This window comes from Meriones unguiculatus, chromosome 14, assembly GCF_030254825.1.
Source record: "Meriones unguiculatus strain TT.TT164.6M chromosome 14, Bangor_MerUng_6.1, whole genome shotgun sequence".
NCBI lineage: Eukaryota > Metazoa > Chordata > Mammalia > Rodentia > Muridae > Meriones > Meriones unguiculatus.
The window spans coordinates 24,419,856-24,440,898 of record NC_083361.1 but is presented as its reverse complement, the minus strand read 5'-3'; the positions used below and the strand labels follow the sequence as shown (position 1 = coordinate 24,440,898).

Here is a 21,043-nt window from a genome sequence, read left to right as displayed (position 1 = left end):
GGAGCTTACCACTGAGGCTCATCTGGTTAGCTGGAAAGCCCCAGGCATGCATCTGTCTCTGCTTCTCGGGTTCTGGGATTATAAGCAGGTTTCTGGGAACGGAGCTCAAATCTTCATGCTGTGTGGCAAGCATTTTATCAACTAAGCTATCTCCCCAGGCCCATCCCTATCTTCTTAAACTGAATATTCAGATTAATATTTTAAGATTGTGCTCCACAGTTAATTAAAACACATCAACTTCATGTTATAATGATAAAATCATATGTAATCAATAGCTACAACATTTCACAAAAACACTATGAACTGCTGTGCATCTGAGGTTTTCAGTAGCACAGGAAGATGTCAATCAAGACAGTCCGTTGATAGAAATAACACTGGATGAAGAACAGAATATATTAGAAATACATACTCTCATAGGATTGTCCAAAGAGGAAACTAACTGATCATGTTATTCAACACCCTCGAGTTCTTGGAGAAGTAACTAAAGAAACATGCAAGAAACCACAGACTAAAAATCTTAACCCCGGGAGTAGGAAACATACTGTAAATTTTAATAAGGGCAGACAACGGGACACCTGGGCAGCTATATAATTAAGAACCTCAGCATGAGACATGAAAGAGACATCAGTATGAGAAATTATTCCCAGATTTAATTGTGAAATCTGACCATCAAAAATGCAAAAGACATTCATCTTGATTTTGAAATGTAGGATTGAATACAGAACACAAAATCAGAAAAAAAAAAAAAAAAAAACTAGACAACATATTCCAGCTAAATACTCCCAGAGAAGTTGCTGAAACAAAAAGCTAAATTGAGGAGAGGTACCTCTTCAGACACTGTTGGAATTATCAATGTAGTCTCAGTGGCCAGGACAGTAAGAATGATTAACAAGACGAAGCAAAGATCTAAGTTAAAATCACTGGTATTGTTCAATACGGGAGAGCATTAGAGGAAGCTATGATTTTATGCAATTGGTGTTTTGGGAGGTGCAAGAATCTCAGCAAAAGCACTGATAAACCTCAGAAGATACTGGCTTGGCTATGGTGGTCCAGATTTCAACAGGTTAGAAAATATCCACAATGAACAAGAAAAAGAAATCTGTGATTGGCTAAGCATACCTCTGGAACCAGTGTTCTGAAGGTTAATCTACAACCAGTGCTTTCTTCCAGTACGTTCTAGAATTCATAAACTTGTGGTTTTATTCAGAAATAGAAGCCATTCTCCCTACCTATTTGAAACAGCTGTTAGTTGAGTTAATTATCAAGTGTCTAAAGGAACAACATAAATCCAGCTGTCACCTTCCCTTCACAGACGCTGTAATGAACTGCACATTTTTATACTGCTGCTTGAAAAATAAATAAATAAAAACAATGACTTCTGTAAAGTAGGTTATAATTATTCACAACCATTTTTCTTGTTGTCTAGATCGTAAGCTCCTTGAAGACAGGCCAGAGCTCTGCTCTCCTTTGTATCCAACACAGTGTGGTTAGTACTTGCAGAGAAATAAATTAATTATTAACAGGCTTTTCCCAGATTCTTCTCAGAATTGACCCAACTGGTCCTCACAAGTAAATAAAAGCAATCTTTCTCTGGCGCTATTACATAGTAAAACATAAAGCAGAAAGTGGCTCTTAGCAATAAAAACAACATCTGTATGCTGCCTTGGAAACAAAGAGGTTGGAGCTTGGTGCATTAGGACAAATGGAAGAAGGCAGGGCTGAGGAATGCGGGTAGGTGTACTCTGCTCACACATCACACCATAGAAGGTTGCCGTGACCACCACCTGGCTGTCTCCTTGGACAACAACTGTGTACAGCATCGTCCTTGAATAACAGCCATGTTGGCACTGTTGATAAGACAAGCATTTACAACACCTTAAATTCAATTTTGAAGGAAGAGCGCATCTACGGATACTCAGATGAGGGTAATAAAACACACTGACCTGGATCTGTTGCTGCAGGAGATTAATCTTGTGCTGCTGCTGTAGAAGTTGCTGCTGTTGTCTTGCGATCTATCAGAAATAAAGTTCCATTAGGTTAAAATGAAACGCTTGCACCTTTGCCATTACCTCTGTGTCCCTCCTGCTACTGCCTGAGTGCTTTACTGCACTTCAGTGCGAAACACTCTCCCTTTGGAAGGAGGCAGTGGGACCAGAGAGGACCTGAGAAGAATCTGAGCCAGTGGGTTGTCTCTGCTTTATCCAGAGGTGCAAATGACAGCCGTGTGCTCTAGCTGGGAGTGAGCTCCTCATTCTGCAGTGACTGGCTGGAAACCACAGACTTTGGAATCTAGACCCTCACAGAAAAAAAACAGGAAAACCCTGGCCATATTTGTCTAAAGAGGATAGTCTAGCTATAAAATAATAATAATAATAATAATAATAATAATAATAATAAAAATCTGAAAGCGAAAGGCTTCCTAATGTGCCACAGGTCTATTTCTGTCATTTAGCCATGGCAGACTTATAAACATTATCAAAAGGACATAAAACATGGTAAACAGTGAAAAAATCTTTTAGCTTTTTGGATGATGCTCTGTGCTCTACAAAGCATTTTTAAGGCAGACTATGATGTAATTTAAATTTACCCTTTAGGGTGATGAACTTGTTTTTAGTACAGGAGGTGCATACAAGTGTTATATTCCCTTTCTTTGCACAGCAATCAAACTCAACTTTCAGGAGGTTATCTAGTCTATAAAAAGAAACACTAACCGTAAACTATAAACCCTACTGAAGACCAAGTCTGGCCTTAGGAGGACAAAAAACTTTAAGATGGTGAGTTTGTTGCCTAATTAAATAGGAGTCAGCATTCAGCTACTCTCCTTGCCTGCTCATTGCCCACCTCACAGCCTTAGGTTATAAAGAGGTTTCTTTCAGAGTGTGCATTGCAAAACAGGAGGGCATGGGGAGGTGAAGAGCTCCCAGAAGGACCTGGTTTCATAGTGCTTCGTGGTCAAGAGTTCTTCCTTGTATTTATTTCCATAAGCCAGGATTCTAGAATGATCTGTGCTGAGAGTGATTAGAGTTCAGATAACTCTACTCTCTACCTGTATTCATTTTAAGTCTTCCTATTACCCTCCCTTACCTAGACTATGGGAAATGCCCAATCATGCCATCCAGCATACAATGACAACACAATGGGAGACTTCTGATGCTGCTCCATGTTTTCTGTTGACAACTGGTAACTGGGATTATTCTTTCTCAGAGTCTACAGTCCACACAGAATCAGGATTTAATCAGGTTAGGATGGCCTGCTCTGGCTTGTTGCCACTCAAATCAGAAACAGAGCACTCACTTTGCAGCTCTAAGTATGGATGCTGGGGCCTCTGAATATTTATCTTCTCTTAGCAAACTGGTGAAACACCACTAGGCATCTAATATTGATGGTTCCTCGTGAATGATAAAGTGCTGCCTAGAAATGCATCGAAACACCACAGCGCAATTACCATCATCCACTCTACACACATGGGCTTGACACAGTGAAGTATGGTGCAGAAGCACCATGTGGCTCAGACTCTGAATTTTATTTGCCAATCGGTTGAGCTACATGCTCGCTTCATTGAGCATGACAACCTAGTTTTAAGTGTCATTTAATTTTCATTTTGAAATATAATTACAAAGTGTTCACTGTAAGATATCACTCGTCTGCAAATGTGTCAAGATTAATTTGTGCTAGCTTATTCACAAGTGTCAATAGTTAATTACTGTGTCATCTCTGGATGGCTAAATGACATTCTAACTTCTGATTTTTTACAGTGTTCCTTTATGTTATTTTCCATTAGGGGCTGAGTCCATATTCCTACATGTGGGCAAATACTCAAGCATATAAAATACCAGACGTCACAACTCATTAAAATCAACAGAGCATATACTGCTCTATATATCCCTGTAAAATACATTTAACTGAAAAGATAATTCCAGTAATAATGTCAAATTTCTAAAAACTGCACATTAATTTGGGTCTGTCTGATCTAGGGCACGAGAAACTATGCTATAGATTCATTGTTATATTAATGCACTCTAGGAGACAAGAAAATCATTTGTAAAAAGTGGTTCATTTTTGAAAAAGCATACATTTAAACTGATTTTTTTTTATTCTCGTTTCTGATTCAGTCAAGACCAGCTCTTTGAAGAGTCATGTGCTAATTTGCTTTCAGTGCACTATAGAGAGAGAATAAAACCACCCAAACCAACACAACTTTCATATGGATGAGGAATGGAATATTAATCATTACCTTGGAAAGCAAGCATAAGCCAGGCATGGCTACTGAGGGAAGAGGGGTGAGCACTTTAAAAGCTAGAGGAAAGAAAAATCACTAAGCTGAAAAGTCCCTAAGTTTTTCTAGAAGAATCCCTTCTTTTCTAGAAAGTAAGGCCTGGAGAGAAACCACAGTTACCACTAGGATGAGCTGGGTGCCTCTGTAGAGGGCTATACCCAAGTAATTCACACCTTCCAAAAGTCAAGCTGCCATCAGGTCCAGCCCTGCTGGCTAGGGTGCATTTCTTCGCCCTCTTAAAGACTGAATTACTAGAAGTCTCCCTCCTTCCTCCCTTCTCTTTCTGTCTTTTTCTTTCTTTCTTCTTTTTCGAATTTTCATGATCTTATTTTCTGAAGAAAGCCTACAACAAATAGACCAATCAGTGTGATTGCTTGCAGAGCTTGGCACTTACCCCCCACATCTCCAGTTCTCTGGCTCCTTTTGCAATGCTCACCTGTTCTTGTTGTTGGCGAGCAAGGTCCATTTGCTGCCGCTGTTTCTCGATCTGTGAGGCTGCCAGCTTTTTCTGTTCATCATGTGCTGCCAGGAGCTGCTCCCGCAAGCTGATCAGCTGGGTAATCATGGTGGAGAGTTGCCGTTCTTTCTCTGCTAGACTCTCAGGTGTACCTAAAATGGAAATGAGAAAAAAAAAATCTCACCAGCTTGAGGACTGTCTGCAGGAATCAGAGAAAGAAGTGCAGAGTTTAGAAGAACAGCTTAGAGAAGGGTCTGGGATGGTGACTATTAGCCACTGTGATTGCATGTGTGCTGTGATGTGCTTAGGGCTCACCATGTCCAGAACTGTATTGTCACCTAGAATCTCCTACCTCCTCTAAACAAAAACCAAAGCAGAACAACCTACCCATCTACTCCTTTTCATGACACACCTATCTTTTGAGCAAACCAAGAAAACTGAGGTACTGAATGGTGGCTGTAGGAGGGAGAAATATTTACTTCAGTGGTTAGCTACAGGCAAGGAGTCCCAGTTGCTGTAAGTTACCCCTTCCCAAGTATCCTTATAAGTAACCCTCATTAAATTCATTGAGTTCCCACAGACTAAAGAATCAAAACAAACAAAGACAGGAAAGCACATGGGGGTGGAGGTTGTTGAGAAGAGGAAGGAGATCAACAAGAGTGGGAGGGGAACAGCAGAGTGTAAGGAGAGATGAGTATCATGAAAACACACTATATACTGAAAGTGTTGTAACAAACATACTATTATGCATAGCTGATATATGATAAGAAACTTTTAATGAAAGAAGCCACGGTTCTATAGTTCTGACCAAAGATCAGAAGCTTTAAATATTTTAATATTCTGTAACTATCCTCTCCACAAGTGACACTATCATCAGCAAGGGTATGGTAGGTGCTTACTAAACACTCTCTCAGGAATTGCCTAGTCATTGTTCTCACAGGCTTTCTATTGTCAAAGGTATGTCTGAAGTTCAGAGGTAAGAGGTCAGTCTCTTGGCCATGGAACATGTTCTCCCAAGAGAATAAAAACTGCCATACAATAAAAAAGTACTGAGGGCTGCTGTTGTTGTTTTGGTTTGGTTTGTTCCTAGGGATCAAGCTAAGGATTCCACGTTTGTCCTCAAAGGCAACAATGTTGCTTGAGGGCTCCCTCACCCCCTTTGCCATTTGTCACTCTTCAAAGTGAGAAACAGGCTCAGAGGCTGCAAAGGTTATGCATAAGGATGTGCCGTTTAATGAACGCAAAGATGCTGAGCACTTACGGTATGCGCTAATGGCACTGCACAGTCTTTTATGGGCAAATTGCACAGTCTCTTAAGTAAAGCGAACAGAATTCTTTTGTGAATCTAAATTAGAGCATTTTACTGCAGCATAAGATAAGGAGTCTGGTCACTGTACTGGAGCTTCACTGGTTTCATTATAAAGAAGAAACCTATGCTTTGAAAGCTTTTCAGGAAGATGCCAGCAGCTGTCAAAAGGGATGAAGAGTACAGATTTTTGTGAACGCGGAAGGGAGACTTTAAGCCCTATGAAGCCCTCCCTGCTCCCCATGCCTGCTAAGAAAGCACGGGGACAACCCAACAAGCTAAAACTACCTTAATTGTGTATGTCCCTACTTTCTAAGCGGTCTCAAGGAAAAAAAAAAAAAGAAGAAGGTGTCTTCAGAGGATGCTGGCTAACCCTTGCTGGCATAAGATTTCTTCAGAGAAAGATGCTGGCAGAAAAGCAACCCAGGTAGGAATACCTTTGGATTTTAATACCAACTCAGATTAAAAACAAACAAACAAAAACTGTGTCCTTGAAAAAAATGACTGATCGGAAAAAGCATCTATAATCAAAATTAAAAGACAAGAGTTAGGTACAAGAAAGTAGATATCCTGATTATGGAAGTACACAGCAAATTAAGAATAGCTCTTGGAAATCATTAAAGAAGAAAAATCGATTTTATTTCACCAGTAGAATTTTAGGTTAGGTTGAAAAAGAACTTCTTTACCCAGAAATATTAAATAATAAAAATATAAATGTAGGTTGCCAAAGGAGATCAAAAAGTATTTTTAAAACCACAAAAAGCTCCAAGTATAGTTTCATTAAGATATGCAGGAATGAGAAGATACAAGAAAACTAAGGAACTCATTTATTTATTTGTTTGTTTATTTATTTACTTATTTATTTATTTTTAAATTCAGTAAATATTTTTTGGATGGGAGCAATGTGCCAGGTACTATATCAAATAATCACTATATGAATGTAAAGTACTATTGACAAATTGCAAGCAAATCAAGCATTTTTAGGGGGGGTTGACTCAAGTTTGGACCCAAGTTCAAGGAAGAACACCTAGAAAAGCAACAATCTAACGAGAAGAACATGAGTTGAGTAGGTAAAGAGAGTAAATACCTTTTGATCAAAGAACTTTCCAGAAAATATGAAACATTACCATCGCAAGGGAACTACAGCTAAGGGAAAGGTTGTGAGTAGTGGGTGGTCAAGAGCTTTCAAGAAGGAAAAAAACCAATACAGGTTTTGTTCTGCGTTTGCATGCTGGGGGGATATGGGCTTTGGTGTCTTTCAGAGATTAAATAAAGGTGATTAAATATGAACAAGGAAAATAAAAGAAAGAAGGGTACCAGACGAGGCTAAAGGAGGAGGAAAATGTCACCCCATTCGGCCCATGTAGACCATATTTGGTGAGTTTTCCTTCCTTTCTAAGAATAACACAGCATTGTAGGATTGTTTACACAAGGGCAGCACTGTGGCTGTTATGTGGAGAGCAGGCTGGAAAGTTCTGAAATCCAGTGGAGAGTGTGCACATTCTATTGCCTATGTTTGTGTCCTATTCTTGATTCACTGTAATTTTCTTTTACACTTGGCTATATGAGGTGAGTTAAAGGCTTTCTGAAATCCGGGACAGCGGCCCTGCCAGTGTTGTTAGTTAATAAAGCACCCTCAGAGTGCTTTGGGTAAGGACCAAAGGCACATAAGTTGGATTGATCTTTATGTTTTTCAGTGAAGACAAATTTTTCCCTTCTCCATTTTTAAAGCCTTTTCAACAATTCTTCATTTATTTCTCTTTCTCTTCTGCTTGGTAAACAGAAAAGCTGAGGGCAGTATGTAAATGACAGCTTCCTTTTCAAGGTGGAGCCAACAGTGCTGTCTATAAATATTTAGGTGACTTCATTATGTAGACCTGAGTTTAGAGAATAACACCAGTTAGATGACTCACTTTACAGAGTATGAAGACAGTGAAACTCTTTGATTGTAAGCATTAAGTATGATCTAAAAACTCTCCCACTGGACTTAGCAATGTGTTTAAGGAGAGTAAAACAATGCAGTGTTTATATGTTAAGGATTTGGGTACTCATATAATACTGTCAATATTTTTTCTTTAAAACTTTAGTAAAATTTATCAAGAGATCAGTTGATAGATAATTTATAGATGCTTGATGTAAATGATAGAAAAGATAGATTATAGATAGATGATAGATAATTGATAGGTAATTGATAGATATAAATGTGGCAGATGGTAATTAATGATACATAGCTAAATAGACATAGATAGTAGGTGATATATGTAGCTTGATGATAAATGATAGCTGGAGAGATATAAACAATGGGTAATAGGTGATAGCTAGATGACAGATAATAGAGAGATAGGTGTTTGTATAGCTATGAGTCACAATAATGGCACTGGGTGAAATGCAGCAGCACAGCAAATCTAAAATTCATTTAAAATGAGAAATCCTATGTATAGCCATCAGAACTCTTGAGTTCTGGTCAGAGAGTAATACATTCAAATAACATAACAGCTTATGTTCTCTGAATGCATAGGTTAGGGGGGTAATCTTTCTGTTCCATGCACATTGTATAAGTTTGGCACAATTAATTTAAAGATCAGTATTTGTACATATACTAATAGATTTTTCTGTTTTAATTGATGAAATGTTTACCTACACTGCTGTAATAAAAAATAGTATCAAGTATGAATGATAGTGATCAAAACAAACTGAAAACACAAGTTATTTCATTTCCAAACACATTTAGTTGACTTGAGATTTCACCATTACAGAGAAGTCACAATGCCCAAAGTGGCTGAAAGAAGAGGCAGCCAAAGGTCCACACAGGACTCTGAAATATAGTCTGGCTATGTTAAGGAAGGCAAAAGATGATAAGATGCCTCTTCAATTAACCTAAGAATGTGTGGGGAAAATCTTACCCTAAATTATATTTTGAGATTTGACAACATCAACTTAGATTAAATAAATAAATAAATAAATAAATAAATAAATAAATACTAAAATAGGAAAGATCAGAGCCTGAGGATGCACCCCATCTCAGTGGGCCAGCAGAGGTCATTAGTTTGCCTAACATCATCTGTTTCATATCTTTAGACTATCTTAAAATGACTCTCTCAGACCCATTGCCAGAAAATAGCATCTTCTGCCTCCCACACAAAACCAAAGGTGGTTTCATAAACTACAAAAAGGGAGCCAGCAAAAGAGCTTCTGTACACAGCTTTTCTCCAAGTCAGTGCGCCTGCTTTTATTGTATGTCACACAGGGTGCGCCTGACACTCCACCATAAACTGTATCTATTCTCCAACTGCAGAGATGAAGCTGTGAGCTGCTGGGAGTTTTTTTCTTCCCTTCTTTTTCCTTTCTTTCCTTTTTCTTCCATGGGGTCATCTTTATCCCCAAACCACATCTGTCTTGAGTTTCTCTCGGATTAGTAAGGTGGATCAGGGCTCCCCAGGGCCTGCTCCAGCTGAAGTATTTTAATTTGACTAAACACCTGATTTATTTTATCTCTCCGATGAGAAAGGCAGTTTGTCTTAATAGAGCCTGTCAGCCCACAGCCCCATTCACAGCAATTTACAGGCAGCCGGGGACGCGGGGAGAGGAGAGCTGCGATTCTGCGTTTTACCCTCCTCTGGAAAGCACCTAAAAGCGGCTATTCACTGCTACTGCATGTGGCGTTTTAGGACTGAATTAGCTTTTTATTCAAGTAACTACACTTGCTGTGAATAGCTTATCTGCAAAACTGCTACATTCACTACTGATTTTATTAACCTTTGGCTCTGTCACAAAATGGTCTTCAGTTAGGAAAGACCTTTAAAATTGACACGTTTTTTTTCTGAGGGGCCTTTATTCCAGTGACTTCAGATTTACTGAATTTGATCCATTGAATTCTTTACCAGTTGTAGTTAAAATTTTGAGTCTCAATAGGAAGTCAATAGTGTGTAAATAAGGAAACACTTTTCAAAATGTAAATATGGTGGCAATTTCCCTCATCAAAAGTTTTCAAATACCATCTTTTATTATAACTGTTTCAGAATCAGCCCTCTAGCCTTTTTTGGTCAGAATCTGAAGAACCTGGAAAAATTAACTAAAATAGATAATTTCTTTTTTAACTTTGACAAACCTCCCTTTAGGCTCAACACCAAAGAAAAAAAACACAAAAATATATAAGAATTTACATGGATCAGATAATTTCTTTCTTCATTTAAAATAGAAATCAAAAGTCATATTTAAGATTAAAGTCTTTTCCCCCCACATCAGTTCATAAAAGTTAGCACCATAATCTGCCAGTTAATTTTGCCCATATGAAACTCAATATAATTACAATTAGTGCCACTAGAAAAAGGCTGGGAAAGCTAAAGGGTTCCAGGGCAGGGCCAGGCAGGGCAAGGCTGGGCACTTTGCATGTGGAACTGCCTCACTTCTTTTTAAATAGACCCATGCCTGTAAGTTCTAGAGCACAGGAGTCTTTCTTAGCTTACCCCTCAATACTTGCTCCCTCAAAGCAGAGCACTACTGTTCTGAGAACTAAGTGTTTATAAGTAGAAAGTGAAGAAATGTACAAAGCAGCAGGGCAGAAGACAAGGAGATATTTAAAGACAAGGGGGAGGGAAGAAGAAACAGTGGGGGAAAGGTAAAGGGGTGGGAGGAGAGAGAGGGAAGAGAACAGCTAAATTAAATTTTGTGCATTTCCCTTGTATGTTTTTTATTTCTAATGAAATGAGGGGCTGTGTTGTTAAAGTAATATTTATCAAGCCAAATAAAGCCAACAGCAAGCACAACCTACAGTATCTGAAGCATGTCAAAGGGCTTCAACCAGCCTAGCCTAACCAGCCTGCTTCATTGGATCCACGGGTGAGTTACTTTAACAGACTAGATAGAACATCACAATGAAATTACAAGAATCCACAGCTAAAAATGACTGTGCATGGTGTGATGGAGAGGGTGGGCAGAGATGCTCGCATGGGGTTCCAATGAGAACAGACTTTTCCACATCAGTCCTAGAAAGATTAAAGCACTTAACAGTAATTTCAAAGTGACGTCAATCCAGGATCTCAGCCAACAATCCAGAAAGATTTTAAATTAAGTTGAAAAGAAGAGCTTTTATGAATCAATTCCCCGGTCAGGTCTAATTGTCTTTAAATGGACATTGTTTGAGAAGAAAGCTAAAACTACAATGCCGATCATGAAAGAAAGCCACACTTGACCTTTCCTGCCCTCAGATAGCCTGGTCAAGCTGCTGCTTTTCCCACTGCAGCCCTGCGCACATCAGATGGACTGTGATAATGCTACTTCACAAGCCCAGGACATCATTTAGCCCTGGCCTTTTTTGATGGAATCTTCTTTTAAATGTCACAAAATAGGGCATCAAAAAGTCAACAAATAAATAAATAAATAAATAAACAGGGTGAGCTGAGGAGACCTGCAACACACCAGAAGGTTCCTTGATAAAAGTTACTTTGTGGTGACTGCCTGAGAAAGGACCCCTGTCCCAGGGCACCAGCAGATAATTGAGTCCTGAATCCAACAGCAATTTAAAAAGCTTTCTACTCTAAGGGCCCCAGTGCATCATAAAGATAAAAGATTTCAGAATGGAAAAAAAAAAAAAAAAAAACACCACAAAGCCCTCTATTATTTTAACAGGCTTTGGTTACAACAGCTGAACCAATAGGACCAAATCCTGAAAGACTTTTTTCAAAACAGCAGAACACTGGAATTGCTTTGTTTTCTCCTCAGTCGGCTATTGTCATGGCTCCCATATGCTCCCATCCACTCCTCAGTAAATAAAAAGTTTAATAAATGCAGCAATTGTGCTCTTCGAAATGACTTCAGGAGTATCACACAGGAAACTGGCCTCATGGCCTGAGACAGAGGCATTTTCCCACTAAAGATATGAGAATTTCCCCTTCAAAATGTAAAGAAATCTATCTGAAAATGTCTTTCAAATTTACTAAACAAGAGACAAGACAACCCAGGTCTTCCCTAAATAAAGACCAGTCTCCTGTCTATACCAGGCACACTCACCTCTCCTTCGCTTCCCTTCTTCCTGGCTGTAAAAGAAAGTGTGTTTCCTGGATCAACTGAGGTCTATTCATGTTGCAGATCCTAACAGAGCAAGAACAATCCATGGAACTCTGCCATCTGGGCTCCCAACCTCACAGCTGGGCACCAGCCCACTGTGCTTTATTATCCAATCATTTTTGGGTCCGGAAATGAAGGCATCCTGACACATCTCTTCTTCAGTGGGAGACAGGCTGCTAGGTGTGTGTTACAGGCAGTAATGGCTATGTCTCCACAACCCACACATAAAAATAACTTTGCCTTTCAGAAACATGGGAGCCTCTGCTCCTTTATGGGGAAGAACAATGAATCATTTTGTTTCAATCACCAACTTCTACAGACTTGGCTTCTTTGGACCATCATATTTCGGGATGGGAAAGGAAGAGTAAGACAGGCAGACTTTATTAAGGCAGTATTATTGAAACGTCACTTATGTGTTATATTATGAAGTCTACACTGTAAACATGGCATTGTTATGTTCATGTCACAGATGAACAGCTAAATCACTGAGAGCCTATGTAACCTCACCAACTTACAAAGCAGTTGACTGGATCTGAATCCAAGTCTTTTCATTTCCAATCCACGTATGTCCAGAGTCAAGGCTACCAACCCTCAGCTCAAGCTGAAAATATAATCAGAGAATATGGAGAAGTAAGAAGCAATGTTGTGAGGGACCCACAGGGCATTTTTAATGCCAGGTAAATGTTAAACATAGACAACTGATGTTTTTATATTTTTTATCTTTTTAAAGATTTTTAAAAATTATGTATATATGTGTTTATGTGTGCATGAGTACAAATGGCCCCTGGAGGCTCTGGGGCTAGAGTTACAAGTAGTTGTGAGCTACCTAACAGGGGTGCTAGAACGAAATGTGAATCCTGTGCAAGAGCAGTATGTATTCTGAACTGCTGAGCCAGCTCTTTGGTCCCAGTAACTGATGTTTTTAGGGAAAAATAATATATAGCTTCTCTTTAAGGTTGTATTTGCAAAATAAGTTTAAAAGTTGGACTAGGAAAACAAATAGGCAGAGTTCAGAAGCAAACTGAACTTTGCCAGGGAATAGAAGTAAAAACAATCTCGACGTTGATAATTCTAGAGTTCCTCAAGAGATGAGCAGCCTGGCTGGCAGGGAAGACCCTCTATGTGCTTATTTTTGAAGCCTACCCTCCTCTTCACAAACAACATATGGCCTCCTGCTTCCAAGCCTAGACATAGTGATGATGCAGACCATGGCATTCTCTGACACTCTCTAACATTCTAGATAGAATATTTACAACACCCATGCAAGTCTGAAAAATTCTCAAATATTTGCATGTGTCAAGTGTCAAGTGTGTTACTGCCCTGGATACAGTGTATATGTAGACTGAGACAAGGGCTGGCCAACAGGAGGTTACCTGGGGAAACATCACAAAGTCTTTTAAAAGTCCTAAGTGCCACATACCGAATGTATACACACACGGACACTGTGCCCATCCAGGTGTATTTGTGATTTTCCTGATGTAAGTCAGGATAACTCCTGAACTAGCCCTGCATCACTCAGTAAATCCAACTTAGATTCTACAGGGACTGTCCTGTGATCAGAGCTTTATATATGTTAGCTCATTTATTCTTCTGAACAGTTCTTGGTAGAGGGCTTTTATTCTTATACTAGGTTATGTTTTGTTTACCTGAGTCATATATATATATATATATATATATATATATATACACATATATCAATGGTGTAGTTATTGCATATTGCATGAACATTAAAGAGAAAATCTGGGTTCTTATGTAACCATATGTGGTTGGTAGTTTCCAGAATTACATGGCTGAGCACCCAACCAGGTAACAGGCCATTTGTGCACGCCCACCCACCGAAAACTCAAATGATGAGTTTGTAAAGGCTCATACAGTAGCAAAACTTTGTGGTTTTTTCCATTGTTATTTCATAGTTCAATACAGATGGACAAATATGTTCTTTTTATTCTCAGCTTTGGCTGATCCTGTCTTCTAACTTAAAACAAATACTGCCAAATTTATCTCATCCTTGTTTTATGGACATACACTATGTTAAGAATGCTCCTTTGAAGGTTTTCTAGTAGTTTTCTGTTCATAGTTCAAAATATTCAGAATAAAGGAAGTAATGAATGTTAGACACAGAGAGAAAGAAAACTAAACCTGGATCTAGAAGTGACCAGGGGTTTCCTATCAAGGATGGTGTCAAACACACTGGACTACAATATAATGAAAATATCCAGAATATTCTTTAGCCTTTTCTTATAAAAATTAAAAGTCAATGTGTGTTTATTCAAAAATTATTCAATAATTTCTTTATATTATCATAATAAGAAATTCACTCAGAAGTATTTAGAAAGAAAGCTCAATTTGAAGTCTAAATGGTTCATTTTATGTGATTGTAGATTCCAAAGAGAGCTTGGAAAGAATTTCATAGACTCATTTTTAACTTTAAAACATTTCTGGTTTTACAATTGTCCTATCAATAAAAACTATAAGATTTTAACTAATGTTTTAACATAAAGGCAATTTTTGTGTGTGCAATACAGAAACAAGATAGAGGAACTGTTTGAAACTCACAGAGAATAGAACAACACAACTAATGTGGTGGGAGAGATATACAAGTAAGCAGTGATGTTCATCATATTTTGAAGAGACAAAAGTCTGGAAGGTAGTAAGATTATTTAAAGAAGTTGAATTTTGACCGTAAACTTTTCTAAAGATGGCATTTGAGAATACATAAACCTCAAGTGTAGCCATGGACAGTCACAGATAGACCTTCTTGATTCCCAGCCCAAGGTTAAAAAACAAAACAAAACGCCTACTCTGTTGATGCTTATAGAATACCGACGCTCTAAGAATGTATCATAGTGCCACACAATTTAGTGGGGAAGGCTGTCATCAAGGGAGGACAGGTAATCAGCTGCCATGCACACTTCCCACCTGGATGCCAGCTCCTCAGTGGCAACGACAATGTCACCAGCATCTCTGGGGGGGGGGGGGATAAAGATGTGACGCTGACTAGTACTTCTAGGCTTAGTAAAGCTGAAATGCCTTAATAACCAGCTCTAAATCAGGAATTCACAAAAACAGTTGGAGGTGAGCAGCCACAGCAGTTAGCAACCCAAATGGATTGCTCTGAATCCCAGGAATCCTTGTGCCAAATGAGACTTTCTTCCAGTTTGGGAGCACTGTAACCAAATGAGCCTACTGGACCTGGCCATCTCCACCACTGTATATATAGCAACAAAACGAATTTAGAGAAAAAAAAAAGAGGTAATTTAAGGATGTTAAAAATATTAAAGAAGTTCGGATTTAGATTAATAAACGTTTTTGAGTACTTATGATGATACCAATCCCTACTGCTAGGGTTAATCATATTTTTGTCTGTAGTTCAATAAACTTGGGAAAGTGAGAATTAGAACGGTTAAGACTCGTCCGTGATCATATGGACTGTATTTTGTTGAGTCACGATTCTAAGTCAGTTGATCTATTCACCAAGTCTCTCTCCAGCAAATCAATGTGTTTTTTTTTAAACAGAAAAGCACAGATAACATCATATATCAATGACTTTATGCATAGTCCTCAAGAAGTAATTCTGTGTTATTAAATGTTTAAATATTTTATTGGTAAAGACAGTATGAATAGGTAAAGTATACTTAGGAAAATTATATTAAGATCTATAAACATAAATGGAGGGGACTGAATATACACTAATTAATTTGAAACTACTCAGAAAAATGTTACATCTAGAAATTAAATTTCAAACTGTTTGAAATGTTTTGTCAAATAATTCTATGAATATAAAACTCTAAGTTATGTTAGAAGAAAGAATTAACTGGAGGACTATATGAATTACATAGTCTAAGCATTTAAAAGAAATATTTTAAAGGATTTATATTATTGGATAAATGATTTATAAAATCACTTCTTTTGATAAAATTGGCTTATGTACCAATAACCTCCAGCTAGAGTACAGGTTCTGATTCTTGATTGCTCAAGTCAGTGTTGGGAGCTATCAATGAGGTTAAAGTTGAATGAAGAGTTAAAATCACCAAAAACTTTTTAAGGATGTTTTAAAAGAAAATGCAGTTTATATGAGTAAATTAATCATTTTTTAATTTTTAAAAAATGGAAGAATGACCCTTATTGTGATCTAGAGCTAACTAGATTTGACACTTATCCATATCAGCATTTCCAAACATTTTAAAATCAATATATTTATTACTTTATTAAGCAACTATAGAAAGCCAATCAGCTAAACAAAATCTCCTTGGCTAATGGAAGTATACAGAACACAGGAAGAAAACTAGCACATTGAATAAGCTTTCATGTGCTATTAACAAACGCATTTGAGAATCCAACTCTACTAATAGAGAAGCATTTTAATTATGGAGTATTGGCAGCTTTGCTTCCAGTTTAAACAATCTCAAATGCTCTTTGACTTTCTGAAGACCATGCAATTTTCCCTCACACTGACACAGGCACAGAATATCTGTGAAGTTCTGCTGAAAATGTTGGCAAGTTCTTTCTATCTCAATAATATGCTGGGATTCTAAAAGGACTTGGTTGTCATGCAGAGTTGATGTTTATTTTTTATGTTCCATGGCAAAGACAATTTACCTAATCTCATTTTTGGCAACAGTAATATATAAAACCATCTTGGGTCCTTGTTTTTCTCATAACTTTCTTAATTTTATCTTCTCAACACCTACAACAGGTCCAGCACATAGGTGAGTGGACCTTCAAAAACCGTTGAAAGAAATTCTGTCATGTGAAGTCATTTGGACAACATACCACCTATGCTAGGCTATTCCTTTCATGAAAGGAGATGCCATTAGCATTATAGCGATAACATGGGTGTGTAAACCTGGACATGTGGGCACTCCTGCCTTAACTTATTCTCAGTGCCATTTCTAAGTAATATCACAGACACAAAAGATCCACAGTTGATAAACAAATCTCCGAAGAGTCCTATGATATGAGCCTATGCAGTTTGCATACCTGACATAGATGATGAAATTTTATATATAAGTACGTTCAATTATTTATTTCAAAAAAGTAGAAATTCATAATAAATATGTACTATGTAAATATATAGGTGAATACATAGGTACTGATATGATTTATATTTAAACTAAACCTACCAATGAACCAGATTGTATACTTTTGGTTCCATGACTGCTGAATTGTCATGTATTTTAGAGAAAATTTCTTAATTTAACATTAACAAAAATATTCTATAAATTCTTATAAAAAGTGATTCCTAATTAAGGGAATTTTCAGACTATATAGATATCTCCCTTCTAGAAGAAAAAGATTTATATCTTTACTCAATAATTAACTAAGGAACAGAAAATTGCTCACGCAAAATATAGTATCAAAAATGCCTATATTTTTAGCATTATATTAATATAAACTTTAAGTTTTTTGTTAAGTACATGAAGAAAGTATAAATACATACATATGTGTGGCATTTATATTTGCTCCTAAAGATTCTAAACGCATAGCCATACACCGTGAGGAAATAATAAAGCTCATCATAAAGAAAGATCGAGACTAGTCAAATGTAAAGCAGAAACTTTCATAAGCCAGTGAAAAATGGCACCAAATATAAGTGTGGATAGGACTTACAGGTCAAAGAAGTTAGATTTAGTGGCTTTAATGCCTCAGCTCTCCTTATTCAAATAACAGCATTAAAATAGTCATATACCAATATTATTCTAAAGAGTCTATAACTAAATCTCTAGATTAAGAGCAATATTACTTATGCAATGTCTTACCAACTCAAAAACTAACTCCTACATTATGAGTAGAAAAAAAGAAATGAAAGGAAATGACCTATCCTTTATGACTGAGTCTCATCTGAGCCCTAATTAAATTTTCAAGTTCATACTTCATCAGTTCTAACCTGTCAAGACACTTCTAATATCTCAAACGTAAGACCTCTGAGAGATATGAATAAGGAGTAGTCAGTACAAAAACTGAAGTCTATAAACCAGGCAAAATTGTCTAAAGACTTTGTGCAAACAAGCAAACAGGATACTAAGGAATCTACACTTTGAAAACGAAACAGTGGCTCAGCAGGCCTGCAGCTTTGTAGATACGGCTTTACATGATCCTGGAGTTACTCCTTACATAGTTTGCTTCATGATATGGAGCTCAGAGTAAGAAAGGATGTGTAAGAGGCAAACTTTTTAATGAAAAATTCTGAATTACTAAAACATGTGTTAATTATGAGCTTTGAAGACCAGAAAAACAAAGAAGCAAGTGGCAGGATCACTTGCTATGTCACTAAATATAGGCTCAGAGCCATTGAGGTTTCTTTTCCTTTCCGTCCAGAACAAATTCAATGAAACTGTAACTATTAACATTTGGAGAAAACTTGGTTTTCTGACATCTTTTTCTAAGCAAAGGATTAGTCAGGTAAGTGTAGAAAATGGCTGAAACTGAAAATGAGCAGTCGTGTTTTCTGTGTGGCAGGAGGTAAACAGGACAGACACTGGCCCAAGAAACTCACACTGTAGGACTTTGGGGCCAAATGTACTCTAGACAATAAAGTGAACTTTGGATTCAAACAAAAGCATTTCTAAGTTTTAATTATCTTTGCAGAAAACAAAAATACAGGTAAGCAAAATATCAGACATGGATATGGTCATGTGTTAACACGTAAGCCTATTCCTGAGCTAAATGTAAGCATCTGTGTAGCTGCTGATCTGAGTTCTCAGTGCAAATAAGAGCACAGGTGACCAAGCTGACCGCCACTTGCCCCATCTCTGCCATTACCACATATCAGATGAACAACCACTGTAGCTTAGATCACCTGGGAAAAAATCAAACTGAGTTTTTCTTTATGCTTCAACAAATAAAAAGCGAGATCATCAGTAAGGTAAAGTGATGTATTCATTTATCTCACCATTAAGATTCAAAATCATAATAGATTTCTATCAGGGCACTACCTCTTCCAAGATTAAAAAAATGGACAGTAAGTCCATTTTGGGTATGAGGTGACTCATTTTACCCTATTTTCCTGCTGAACTAATAAAATATAAAACAATCTATTGGCAAGTGAACTTGCCTAAACAAGTATCAAATGAGCTTATGTAAAAATTTTGTTTGCATGAACTCAGTGACTGGCTCTTTGACCACCTCCCCCTGGGAGGGGTGGGGCAGCCTTACCAGGCCACAAAGGAAGACAATGCAGACAGTCCTGATAGGCTAGAGTCAGATGGAAGGGGAGGGGGACCTCTCCTATCACTGAATTGGGGAAGAGGCTTGGGAGGAGATGAGGGAAGGAGGGATGGAGGGAGGAATTAGGAGGGGATGAGGGTGGGGGCTTCAGCTGGAATACAAAATGAATAAATTGTAATAAAAATTATATTAAAAAAAGAAAAAAATTGTTTGCAATACAATGAGACAGGAAGGATGACAGTGTCTTGGCTAATTTGTTCATGAAAATCAACATGACACAATATAATCCAAACACTGAAAAGGCTGGAAAGTGCTTTGAAAGCTCTAGTGTTACTAACAAAAATCACTATTTTGTATCATAGATACTACAAAAATGGTAACATGTTTTATAATAATAGATAAATTTAGTTATTCTACAATGCACATATCACAAACATCAAGTAATACACAATATTGCATACAATTTTGCCATTAAAAACTATAACAGTTGATATTGACATCTTCACCAACTTACAAATGATGGCCACACAGGGAGGACATATGTCACACTCACAGAGCACATAGCCAGACCTTGACCTATTTGCTTTTCTAAGTCAAAACATGCACACTCACACTAGTAGTATATGCTGACATGGCAGAGACAGGAGAGTTGCAGGTTCTAATTCAAAACACACTGTTCTTTCTTTTCCCTCAGACATCATGCTAGTATGTGGATTTGCTTGTGTAGGGCACATGTCTATGTAGGCATGTGCCTGTACACAGGTATACAAGTAGAGTCAGCCTGAGGCTGACTTCAGGAACCTTCTCCAATCTCTCTGTACCTTACTCACTGAGGCAAGGTGTTTCAGATGAATCCATAGTTCATGGAGCTGCAGACCTAGCCTGGCTAGCCAGTTTGCTCAGGAGGTCACCAGTCTTTGCCATCCAAATGTTGGAGTTACGGAAGGGGGCACCACACGTACTCAGCATTTACGTGGCCTCGGGAGATAGGAACTGCAGTACTCACTCTTGTGCAGGAGCACTTTAGCTACTGAGCCATTTCTCTAGTCCCCAAACATGCTCTTTTTTCTTCGTCTTAAAATTTTTGGAGGTCTCATTAGCACCAAACCACCATCAGATTTATTTTCCCCCCCAAAGTCCCAGACAGGGCCCATGCACTGCAGTGGCCTGGAAAGCCGCAGAACGAAGAGTGAGTGTAGCTGCGGGCATACTGGACGTGGTCTCCGTGTGCCTGTCTCCAGTGTAGCTCTCAGAAAGTCAGTAAGTTATTCACACAATGAAAAGCACTTCCCCCAACACTCCTGACTGCCTCCCATACTGGTTCTATCACCAGATGGAGATGGTTTCTAAAATCTATCTTATCTTTTCAAAAGTAATTGTGAAGTCTTTTTTGAAAAGCATACTTACCCAGTCATAGACTCATAAAATCACTGTTGAAGAGAATCAAGGGATCATTAAACTCCACATTTTATAAGTAAGGAAGCTAAAAGCAAGGAAGGGAGGGAAGCATTGCTGATATCATGTAGTTAATTAGCTAGGGCAGAGTTAGGAATGGAACCAGAGGTCATGTGTATATTGCTGAGAATTGAACCCAGGACCTGTTGCATGCCAGTAAACCTTGTTCCCAGCTCTAGGAATCAGACACCTTGAGTCTCAGAACAGAATTCTTTCCACTATAAGATGCTTCTTATTGTTGTTATTTTTAAAATTAAGTTAGATAATTCACTTTATTCACTTTAATTCCCATTAGTTTATTTGTTAATCATTTTCT

At 37.9% G+C, this 21,043-nt stretch overlaps 1 protein-coding gene across 5 annotated transcripts in view; it reads right to left on the bottom strand.

Moving 5' to 3' along the window:
* The window catches only part of Sox6 (SRY-box transcription factor 6), a 379,078-nt gene that overhangs the window by 181,268 nt on the left and 176,767 nt on the right, over nt 1-21,043 (bottom strand). For all 5 annotated transcript variants that reach the window (XM_060366990.1, XM_060366988.1, XM_060366991.1 and 2 more), the window contains exons 5-6: nt 4,713-4,885; nt 1,944-2,012 (exon numbers count right to left, since the gene is read on the bottom strand). In XM_060366990.1, the coding sequence (XP_060222973.1) occupies nt 1,944-2,012; nt 4,713-4,885 (242 nt within the window). The remainder of the gene's footprint in view (nt 1-1,943; nt 2,013-4,712; nt 4,886-21,043) is intronic.